The sequence below is a fragment of the Micromys minutus genome (assembly GCF_963924665.1).
Source record: "Micromys minutus genome assembly, chromosome: 6".
In the NCBI taxonomy this organism is placed as follows: domain Eukaryota; kingdom Metazoa; phylum Chordata; class Mammalia; order Rodentia; family Muridae; genus Micromys; species Micromys minutus.
The window spans coordinates 15627641-15640172 of record NC_137975.1 but is presented as its reverse complement, the minus strand read 5'-3'; the positions used below and the strand labels follow the sequence as shown (position 1 = coordinate 15640172).

At 34.6% G+C, this 12532-nt stretch overlaps 1 protein-coding gene across 5 annotated transcripts in view; it reads left to right on the top strand.

The window, feature by feature from the left end:
- The window catches only part of DPP10 (dipeptidyl peptidase like 10), a gene marked incomplete at both ends in the record, with an annotated part of 1446555 nt that overhangs the window by 1411317 nt on the left and 22706 nt on the right, over window positions 1–12532 (top strand). For all 5 annotated transcript variants that reach the window (XM_080918333.1, XM_080918332.1, XM_080918331.1 and 2 more), the window contains 2 exons: window positions 4690–4788; window positions 4896–4965. In XM_080918333.1, coding sequence (XP_080774459.1) covers window positions 4690–4788; window positions 4896–4965 — 169 coding nt within the window. The remainder of the gene's footprint in view (window positions 1–4689; window positions 4789–4895; window positions 4966–12532) is intronic.

Below are 12532 nucleotides of genomic sequence, written 5' to 3'. Positions count from 1 at the left end.
AAATTTGTTATTCTTGAAATTACACTTGAGTTTTCTGTGCTCATGGAAAGATATTTATTTTATGAGTAAGTTAATTCCATTTAATATAATAGAAAAAAATTCAACTGATGTTACAGTAATGCAATTAGTTTATTTGTAATTATGTTTTTCCCACTGGTAATTTATATTAAGTTATATGAAATTACTACTGTAATACTCCCATGTTGCTTCATATTTATTTACTTAATTATTAACTGTAATACGATAATCTAGTTCACATTTATAAAACAAAATAGTAAATATTACTTATATTTTAAGGTATGAAGATAAAAATTTAACAAACTTTAATATCATATTATTCAAAATGACAACATTATCAAATAATGATGGGATTTTATAGATGCAAAATATAGTTGTTTTATCTCAAACTGTTCAGTGTGCTTTTATAACAGTGTTGAAAATATGAATCGTTAATGCTAATAGACTATACAAAGTAAGATTTTGCAGTTCGGATGAAATGTCTCAATGGTAAAAGTAACTGCTTCCAAGCTTATCAGTTCTATTCCCTAGGCACATGAGATTGTAGGAAAGAACTCCTAAAATTTGTCCTGTAACTCAAATACATGTATCTTTGAATGCATATGCCTATACACATAGGAACATATAACACTAAATATATAAATGAAAATGAAATCAGGTTTTCTTTGAAATATGAATACATACTTTATAACATACTATAAAATGTCATGATGACTTATTTTTAAAACTGTGTTACCATTTAAATAAATAAAACTCAGGTTGGCTGAGTTTGAGGAATATCATAAAACATTCTCTACAATCTTTTATTGGGAAGATATTTAATGAGCAGAAAATTGTTGAGAAAGAGATCATACATAATAGTCATAACTCAGAGGAATAAACAGAAATGAATTGACTGTGGTACAATGTTTCTGAGGCTGAGGATGAGATCTGTGGTAAGACACAGCCTGGCAGGTGAGGCCCTGGGGTCTTTTTCCAGGACAGCAAAGAACACCAGCAGGAAAGCTCATAGTTCATTACAATACACAGATGATTAAAATAGAGGAAATGCAAGGAAGGTAAATAAAACAAATGGGATGTGAGATAATAAAGAAAATTAATGAACACAATAATTTGAAATGAAAGCCAAGTATAAATGGATATTATCAAAGGAAGTATTAATCAGGTTGTGGGTTTGCAACATTAGCAGAAGAAATTTTCCAAAAATACATTAAAAAAAACCAAGCTGGTCAATGACTTCTGTTGACAATGGGCCAGTGTCTATGCCACAACTCTGGCTGTAATTACACAGGCAACAGGATTTGTTATAACAGATGATAAAATAAAGCCCAAAATTACTAAAATATTATTAATTTTTTAAATGCAATAAAAATGTAAATAAGGTAAATTATAGTAAAAATAACCCTATTGATGGACAGAAAATTCAAACTTCAAAAGCCCATGATAAAGGAGAAAACATTACACAAGTCTACGCCTTTGGGCATGACAGTGGTACAGTGAAATTATATGTTCTTCAGGAGACAAGAAGCAAACTGAATACTATGAAACCAAATAATTAAAATGTTCAGTTTAGAAAACTAAAGGCTTCATTAGTGTATCATATACAAAGCTTAAGGACCAAACTTTATGCAAACTGTTCCAAAAAATAGAGATTAAGGCAGAGTCAGTGGTGTGCACACACAACTAATCCTAGCATTTGGGAGGTAGAGGCAGGACAACGCCAGCTTGGAGATTATTTTTGGCTATAAAATAAAAAGTCCAAATCCAGGATGGGAAAATAATGAGACCCTGTCTAAGAAAGCTAGGAGAATGAAATATAATTAATGGAGGAGAAAGAGAAGGAAGAGAAGAAGGAGAAAGAGGAGGAGAAAGAAGAAGAGGGGGAAGAAAAGAAGGAGGAGGAGGAGCAGGAGGAAGAGGAAGGGGAGGAAAACCAGGAGAAGGAAAAAGAGAAGGGAAGAAGGGGCAGGAAGAGGAAGAAGGGAAGAGAAGGAGGAGGAAAAGAATAGGAGGAGCAACAGAAGGAAAATGAGGAGAAGAATGAGGAGGAGAAAGAGGTGGAGAAAGAGGAGAAGGAGGAGGAGGAGGAGAACAATAGAATAATTTTGGCTAGAAAGTTCCAGTGGGTGAAATTCTTACCTTACTAGAATAAGGTCCTGATTTTAGTCCCTAGAATTGTCATGGGCATTAAGGGTGACACTTATCATCATAGTCTGAGGAGGCTGAGACTAGGAAGTACCTGGGGCTCCCTGTGCAGTAAGAGAAACTATCTCAAACAAAAACATAAAATAGACTTCAGCCAGGAAACCATATGAGGTTGCTCTATGACCTCTACATGATAGATACTGAGCAACCACCACCCCAGTACACACAAACACACACAAACACACACACACACACACACACACACACAGAGAGAGAGAGAGAGAGAGAGAGAGAGAGAGAGAGAGAGAGAATTCTCATGTGTGAAAATCTTTTACTACATATTACATGTAGTATGTATTAAATGTCTAATATTTTATGACAATACAATGTTTACTCATTCCATAATGCTGAAATAACACCATTCAATATGATTCCCTTATATTTCTAAGTATCACGAAGAATTTTGGGAAAAAATAACTTGATGACTTGGATAAACATATAATAATACAGTCAGTACCTTCAATTAAGCAATACAAAAACATAAAGGGAATGCCTGAACTTTATGAAAATATTGAAATTATACTATAACAGGCATCATGTTTAACACTGAAAAACAGATGACACTGTGGGACCTAGTAAAGCAAGTTTGCTTTCTCCAACTCTTTCTATACAGTATTATGTAAAGAGGACATAGCAAAGACAAAAGCAAGATAGTAAGAATAAAACTGCCTTTATTTAAAGAAAGCATAGTTTGAAATAAAAATCATTATTTTTAAAAGATAAGCAATTTCTATCTTTTACAAAAAATATTAAAATTAAAAAATATGTAAATACAGAAACAAATATATATGTAAATATAAATATAATTTAAATATATGACAAGTGTGATAGTGATTAATAGTTGTTTAAAAACTTAGCATAATATTGGCACAATAGAAATTATCTATTTAAAATATATGTTTTATAAAATAAAATTAAGGTATATGTCTGGAAAATATCAAAGACTCATCTACACACACAAGCACACACACACACACACACACACACACACACACACACACTCACACACACACACACACACACACACACACACATACAAACTGTCACTTATTTTAGCATGCATTTTTATATGTAACAAAAAGTAAATAAAATTCTAGTAATTGCTTATATGCTTTAATATTCAAGCCACTTTAAAAGTTAAATTAATTTTTATTTATTCATTGTGTGACATCCTCTTTTCAAAGCGTGTCCCAGCACACATCAGGAGACAATATGTTCCCTTTCCTACCATATTGGTCCTTAGAGTCAGCCTTGGCTACTGAGGGTATGGGACACACTATCTTTACTAGCAAAGTCATCTGCCAAAAGAATCAGTCAATTTTCAAACCTTTATTTGACTACTGGTATTTTCTTATATTTCCAGTTCATCAATGGCATTTGCAGCAATCTAATACACTATTGATCTACTAGCAGATTTTTCTTTTCTGACTGTAATTATCACACATCTCATATTTGCCTGCTTAGTTTTGGAATATGAGTTTGTACTTTTTCCAGCTCATTGAACAGTTCGGCTACAGTTTTAACATTCTCGTCTGAGACTGATATTGTGTAGGTCATTTTTTGGTTGTTCCTTCTGATTACATTTTGTTCTCCTGAGTTTTCATATTGATATCCTATTGATCCAAACTTTATTTCATTTTTCAGCTACATAATTTTTGTATACTTTTAAATATCCTGAAGGAAAGTAGGGATATGAACACACTTTTATTTTGAAAGCATAAATGGTAATTCTGATGTACTGAAATCAATGGGAAGAAATGAACTGAAATGAAGAAGTTTGGTTGGAAGATACCTGCAGTGGTGTAGGAGACAAAGTAGAGATTTTCCTCAGTGCCTGGTACAATGTCTGACGACTAGTTGCCTGATATTTTCTGTTAGTTGATTGAATCCTAATGGTTGAATAGAACAGAATGTAGCTGCTAAATGTTCTTTCTTGGTTTAAAAAATGCTTTAGTGAAATATTTGTATGATTTGTAAATTTCATGGGTGCATACAATTTATTTTGACCTTATTCATGGTCAAAACATACCCCTTTAACTTGATGCTTCCACTTTCTCTAAAACATTTTAGCTCATTTTGTGTTGTTCATAAACTCATGGGTGTAGTGACATCCACTAGAATATGACCAACCCACACATTTAAAGGGTTATCTTTATTTATTTACTAGCCATCAATGGTTCCACTGACTAAAAGTGGGACTATGAGCCCCTCCCGACTCCATGCTAAAATGTCTCTGACTTGAGCTTGCACAGAAAATCATGCATGCTATGAGTTCATGAGTGAAATGGTTTCTGTCATGCCCAGAAGATATTGTTTTATGTTGATCACTCTTGATTTCTGATTCTAACAATCTTTTCTTTCTCCTGTACCACAAGAGTTCATGATCCTTGGGTGGAGGTTGGGAATGAATGTGGATGAACCATTTCTAGCTGGGTGTTCCACAGACCCTTATTCTCTGATTTTCAGAGTATTTCATCTTGGAAAGCAATTCGATGATGAAAGAAACTATCCAGAAGAAGAAGCTTGCAAAGAGAGATATTAGAATACTCCACATTGATGACTATGGTAAAAATTGGCACATGATACACCCTTCAAGAACAGCTTTCTCTGCATCTTATACTTTTCCATTTAAATGACTCTGCATCTTTAATATTTTGCTCTTTCTTTAAAAGAACTTCCTTTACAGTTGTCCTTTCCTAAAGATTTTATGGAGAAAAACCAGTATGCTCTTCTATTAATAATGTAAGTATTTTATATTTTATTAAAATAAACGAATCTAAAGATTTGATAACTATGCTCTGGTGCTTCAGATAACTGATTTATTAAATTAAAAAATGAAACTATTATTGTTTAATTAGTGTTCTAGTTTCATTTCTGCTGTTGGGATAAAATGTCTTGATGAAAGTAATTTAAGAAAATAAGAGTTCATTTGGGTACTAATTCCAAATGACTGCCATCATTGTGAGGAAGTCAAGGTAGATAAATCAAATAGCTACTTTTTCACATCCAAAATCAAGAGCAAGGATTAATCAATTAATATATGCTGTCTTGCTTGTGCTCAGTGGAATTTCTCTACTTTTATTTGGTTCAAAACTTTCTGCCTAGAGAATGGTGCTGCTCACAATGAACTGGGTCCTTCTACATGACTTAAAAAACAATGCAATCTCTTATACATGTGCCTAAAACCAACATGATATAGGTAATTTTCTGGTTAAGACTGTCTTACAATGTGACTCTAAATTCTGTTGAGTAGACAACTAAAAACTCATTGCTACAGCTAGAAAGGCAGTCAGCTGAATGAATTCCTTATTGTATGAGGATGTATGATTTTTGATACAGCTTCAATAATACAACAAATATGCTTCTCTTAATTGAAATATTGATAAGCAGGTTGGTTTGTGTATATTTGTTTATTAATTATTGAAACATTATGTTTTTGATCAGTGTTTGAACAACACATTTTTTTTTTTCATTTTTAAACAATTAGTTATGTCTGTACCCATCTCTTATTTAAAATTCCTTGACTTGTGGCCAGAGAAAGCAACTCTGTGTTTAAGACACCAGAGTCTCATAGTGTTCAGCCTTATAATTGAATTTATTCATACATTTTTATGAGATCGGGATTGTATAGACTTCAGCACAGTGATGCTAACTTCTCATGGTACCTGATGTCATCATCATTTAGCCTTAAGAGCCTGATGCTTATTACGATGAAGCCTGATAGCATATTGATTTGCAATGCTTTACATTATCCTAAACTATGTTCAGTGGATTAGAAGGGGAAATAAAAAATGAAAATATATTATGTTAACTAAGTACACAGGATGACTATTCGGGAACTTAGTCTGCTTATGCAAAGTCCAGTTTCCCACCTACTATCTTTAGACCAGAACAAGTGTCATATTTTTATAGTATTCACAGTAATTTAGCCCCCTGTATATATTAAATGTAATGGAATATATTATTTGCTCTAGGCATCCATTGTGCTCTCACACACACATGAGTCATAGACTTGGAATACTGGTTTTCACTCCTTAGTATAAAATATATAACTAATTTGGTGTCTGTCTGTCTGTCTGTCTGTCTGTCTGTCTGTCTGTCTGTCTCTCTCTCTCTCTCTCTCTCTCTCTCTCTCTCTCTCTCTCTCTCTCTGTGTGTGTGTGTGTGTGTGTGTGTGTGTGTGTGTGTGTGTGTGTGTCTGTGTGTGTGTATGAACACGCGCGCGCGCACATGCGTGCACGCAGGCCAAAAGTCGATGTTAGTAAGTGTCAGTTGTCTTTTTGTGGAGATGGGATCTCTCATTACCTAGAATTTTCCAAAGAAGCAAGGTTGGCTGGCTAGCTCTACCTCCAGACTCTGGGACTACACGTGTGTATCATCTCTCTGCAGATACTTTATGTAGATATTGAGTCATCTAACTCAGACCCAGACTTTATTTTCTCCTTCAGTGCCAGAAGGAGCTGCAAGGTCTAGTGGTAGCTTTCTTAGGGATTTATTCCACTTACTCTTTGTTAACTCTTCCTTGGATCCTTCCTATAACCAGTTTTATTCTTTGCATGTGATACACTGAGAAAAATGCTGACACTGAAATAGGAAAGAGAGAATTTAAAAAGTTGTTGCCTTAGCCACTTTTGTCAAAACAATTTACCTGAAAAAGATATAAACATCTCCTTCTAATATCACAAGATCAAACCTAATGATAATTTCTTCAGTCTTGAGAAGAGCCATTGAGTCTATTAGACTTCCTTACAGAGCAATAAAGAAAAGATTACAGGCAGAAGCAAGGGTGACCTTAAAGCAGCAACACTAGAAAATCTCTTCTCACCTGTTTTGATGACTTCATTTGGCTGCACTTCCCAACATATATACTCTAGAGGATGCACACTCTGAGACTAAGGCAATCGGTGCAGCAGTACATGTGACAGGAAGGGATGACTGTATAGTGGGGTCAAGGTCCCATGATCCTCTTCTTCCCCTTCTCTCCTACGATTCGACCAAGATGAGTTGAAAACAGTGGCAGTTTAGCTAGAATGATAGTGTAACATCTCAGTCATGTTTCCTTCTGGAAACAGATATTGTTTTCCATATCTTGTTTACAAAACAACATTTCCTGGGGAAAAAGATGCTAGGATCTTCAGGATACTATGACCTTTAAAATGGAAAAAAGAGGATGATGTTATGTTTGGAGTATGGTTCCTATATGCAAATGAATGCAGAGACTTGCTCACTGGCCTACCTGCTGTAGGGATGAGGCAATCACTGGGGAAGGATGACCAGATATTGAGATGCTCACCCTTTGTTGTGGGACAACAACTGGATCTTCCTGGATTCAATCTTGTGCTTTTATCTTTTTGATTATGACTAAATAATGACAGTGGGAGCCCAGTTTTCAATTTAAAAATTTATAGCACTGAAAAGGACCATCTGATTCTCTTTTAAGGAAGCACACTGTTAACATTGTAAGCTGTCCTAGCTTCCAACTGGTGCTTTTAGGGTTTCAAATGTGCTGCTTAATGTTTCTAAGCTACTGTTCTATTGTGAACAAATTGTGGATAACAATGTGTCCTTACATATGCACAATGTAAAATGGCTTTTATATGCATAATGTTTATACAAAATGAAACTGTTGTCTGAGGTACAAACACTTATACTTAGTGTTTAATAAATTCTAAGTATAATCATACTTGTTTAATAAATTGCACATAATCATAATGCTATCTGGGACATAAACACTGGCACATAGTGCTTAATAGGTTATACGTGTAACAATACCTTCATTATAAATAGTGATATTTTATGCATTTAAATATAACAGCTTAAATATGAAATGTGTAATATAGGACCTATAAAGTTATTTAACAGTTAGTTGCTACCAAAGCAGATAAAGTAATATAGTCAGGCTCATGGAATTTACATTACTACATTCTGGCTTGCTGAAAGCAGGTGTTAAGTTTTGGCTTCCATTTTTACTAATAGGTACTGTTCATGTAATATATTAATTCACTTTATTCTGACTCTGTGGCTTAAAGATATCAACTCTAAAGAATTTTGCATAATATAGCACGTGTAAACAAATAATTTATATTTTAATTTCTATTGATAAATGTTATTTCCAGCACATTATGCTAAAAGAATCTAAGTAGATGATTGTATGCATTGTGTTGGATTTCTCTAATTGGATTTTTTTTGTCTTTCTAAGACAAATTTAATTTGCACAATACAATTCTCTCCAGTCATTTTTTTCCTGAAAAGTGGCCTTAATTCATTTAATAACTGAAAAAATTCTACTGCATGAGGAGTTGTGTGAGATTTCTTAGAGCTGAAAGGAACACTTTTCATTCTAAGGAAATATTATTTTTCCAGTGATGATGTGGCTTCCATTTAGAATACAGCAATAGTTAATTGCATTCTTTAATAATTATGAGTTAAATATTCCTGAGTAAAATTGCCCAGGCTTCTACTTCTTAGTCAGGCATAAGGATGATTTCATCACTATAGTGTCTTGATTTTTGCTTTGTGTAGTTGATCTGGTCTACAAAGTAACAGAAAACTTTACATAGACCAAGGAGATGGATTAGAGCTGAATGAAATATCTGGAGATATAGTTTAATTTATAGGTTACTCCTGTAGAATTCAGAAAGCCTAGGACCCATTCCCAGGACTGATAAACCTGAACTGATGGTGCAGCCTAAAACCCCAGCACTCAGGATGAGAAGACAAAGAGATCAATAAATTAAGGTCATCTTTGGGCTATATGATACATTTGAAGACATTCTATGATACAGGAAAATCCCCCCTCACACACACACACACACACACACACACAGAGCAAGAGAGAGAAAGAGAGAGAGAGAGAGAGAGAGAGAGAGAGAGAGAGAGAGAGAGAGAGAGAGAGAGAACTCACACAAGAAAAAACAAAATAAAAATGAGTAAAATACTATCAATCAATCAACCAATCAATATTATGATGAGAATATTATTGGGGTCATGGGACTATATTCCTTACCATGATCTTTTGATTGATGGTGTTTCTTGTGTGCTCATTGTCTTCCACCTCTGTGGCAGGAGATGATCTATTCTAGGTATTCGGATTCTTGGTGACCACTCAGCCTTCTGCTTGGCTTTTTTGTACTATAGTTATCCTCCATGCCCTCTCTCTCAGTTGTCTTTCTGCCCTCTGTTAGGACAAGTATAGGGACTTCCAGACAATGTGGTGTTCACAGCACCATCGATTATGAAGTGTAACCAGCTCCCCCAGACCTAAGAAACTATTTGTTTCCAGCTGAGTCCATTCCTTTGATCTTGGTTCAGAGCATGTTTGATTATGATTCTTGATCAACCGAAAGAGTGCTAGTAATATTTAAAGGCATATTTTCAGATAATTCCCTGCATGCCCTTGGTGTTAATATGTAAGCAGAGCAGAAAGTGATAAGTGTTTCACACTTTCATCTGTTAACCAAGCAGCTCTTTCTTTTGTATCATGTTGCCTCAGCACACTAATTGGAACATTATTCACGCCCCAAGAATATTGACAGAATGCATAAGTGAATGAACAGAAATGAAAAATATGAATGAATCAATTAGCCATGAAGGTTTTCAAGAGTGAGCTGAGTTAGAGAAAGACAGGATCATAAACAATCTGAGTACTTACATTTACATTTAGCCATTGCGGTGAATCAGTTTCTCATTTCTTTAGGCTTTTGAATGATGCTGAAAATTGATCCTTAGGCATCTTTGCACCATTTTCCTTCACAACATTACTATGAACTTATGTTACGAAGAGAATAAGAATCAATATTATCAACCATTATTCATTTGCACATATTATTCTAAAGATGTATAGATAGCATGCTTTATTTACTTTTGTGTGGGATGTATATAGGTGTATTCACATACATACAGATACACCTATGTGGGGACACATGTTACAGGTCCAAGGTTATCATTAACTGTTATTCTCAATTTCTTTCCTCCTCAAAGTTCTCGTAGTGTAGCTTTGGCTTAGTCTATCTAGTAAGTATGCTGTAGGGAATCTCCTGTCTCTGACTCTAGAGCACTGGGAATACAGGCAGGCCACAATACTTGCTTACTTTTTATCTGAATACTAGGGTTCTGAACTACAATTCCCATTATTGCCTGTAAAACTGTTTATCACCTGAATGATCTGCCCTCTTCCTTATGTTTAATTCTCAGGGAATCATGCCTGCACATAATTTGTTCCTAACAGGAGGAAACTCAGAATAGAATATATCATGCCAGTAATTCCCTTGATGCATAAACAGGGTATAATTGTTGCTTGACATAAAATTTGATTTATTTGTTTAGATCAAATTCTCTCTTATATTACTCATCATAGTATGCCAGTATATTTTGCCATATTATAATAATTACTGGATGATTACCAGTGAATACAAAATTGAATCTGGAATAATTATAAATCTAGTCAAGGTCTTTTGCTTCTGTTCTTTTCTGACTTTACAATTCAACATGCTTTCAAAATGACTGTGCAGAAAGATCCAAGAGCTCCCACCACACCTTAGTATTTAAAGTTCAAATACCTACAAATAATATCTTTGAATGAGGACCATACATTTGACCCTAGGACCAATGGATCACATTTTAGATCTAAGCCATAGCAACATTAAAAAGTCAAACATGGAAGCCAGAAATTTCAGGATTTTTTTTCCTTGTGGTCTTAATGCTTTCTCACGATGCTAACTGAAAGCACATCCTTTATCACATATGAAATATCCCACACCTGACATGGTAACTAAACATATACTCCCCTTTTAAATTTGTAGTTCATAGCACATTTTTTAGAAAGCAATTTCGTTTCAATACTGTGATAACAGCAAGATAGGCATCATAATTTTTGTTTTATGCTTAAAGAAAAATGAGGACCAGAGGTGATATGTAACACCCTATATATTGAACTATTATTTTAGGGACGAAATTTTAACAGGAAGATGGGACCAGAAGTAGAAATCAGTAGGTGAGGGTACTTACTGCCAAGTCAAGAGACTTTGCCTAGATGGTGAAAGGAGAAATATTATCTCAGAAAATCATATGAACATTGTATGTAAGCACACACACACACACACACACACACACACACACACACACAAATGTGGAAAAAAAATATATATATATTCAGAAGAAAATGCAGATGATCAACATCATCTCTTAGTGCTTTGTAGACTCAAAAGTATGTTTTCCTTTCACTTTGTAGAAATGAGTCACATGTGTCTAATACTTATATGAATATTTTCTGAACAATTCTTATCATTATGTTATTACTAAATGCTGAAGTTACTTAATTGCCATGTTTTGTAGTTCCTTTATTTTTATGTCTCAATGTATTAATTTGTAAGTAGGTTATGCTATAAGCCACTGCTCGCCATTAGCATTTGTCCTGCTGTTTCTGTTTATTTATACACTGAAGTGCAGTAAGAATAAAAATATGTGTTTATACTGCCATATATTTATGGGTAAATTGATTCATAGAATCAAGCAGAATAAGTAGGGAAACAATATTGTAAAGCTACTAGAGGTTTCCACAATGTCTTAACTGGAGTGAAGTAAACACTGAAAATTTGAATGTGGCATGAATAAGCAAAGGTTCATAGAAGGAAGCTGACCCAAAATTACCTTTTGTCTAAGATTTATTAGAAGAGAGACTCACAGTCTTCTACACCCATAATTGTACCTTGAAGTGTGATATCTGAGAGAAAGACCACCATGGTCACACGACTCAGGAATAGAGAGACTTTCTTTCAAAACCCAACAAGCAGTGGAAAAATAGTTACCATGGTAGATAGCAAGTGGGTGCACCAAAGAGAGACATGGATCTTTCAGATTTTAAGGATAGATGCAGTGTCAGACTCTTACTGATTATACAGCAAATTTTATACTTCATAACTATACCAAGAGTCTCAGAAGCAAGCACAGAGTTTCACCTTGGTTGGGGCTGCTCCTCAAAGTTGCTTTGGTTCTGGGAAGCTTCTCTCTCCTCAGTCCCTGTGTAGACCTGAATTCTCTCACAGTCACAGGAGGAAGCTGCCACTACTTTGTTCTGAATGGCAGGCATGATGACACTTGGCCTGATGTGGGACTTGGGTGGAATCAGGCATCTAGTGGGTCTGCAATATAACAGATGTAATTAAGGTCTGTTAATTCACTGTAAGTTCACCACCTTCTGGATGTCTCAATATTTTACTGACAGAAGTCTCATGATAAATTAATTATAATTTTTATTGTGTGTATTGAGCAAATTGGCACTTGCTCATTTTGTAAAGGTCGAGTGTTTAAT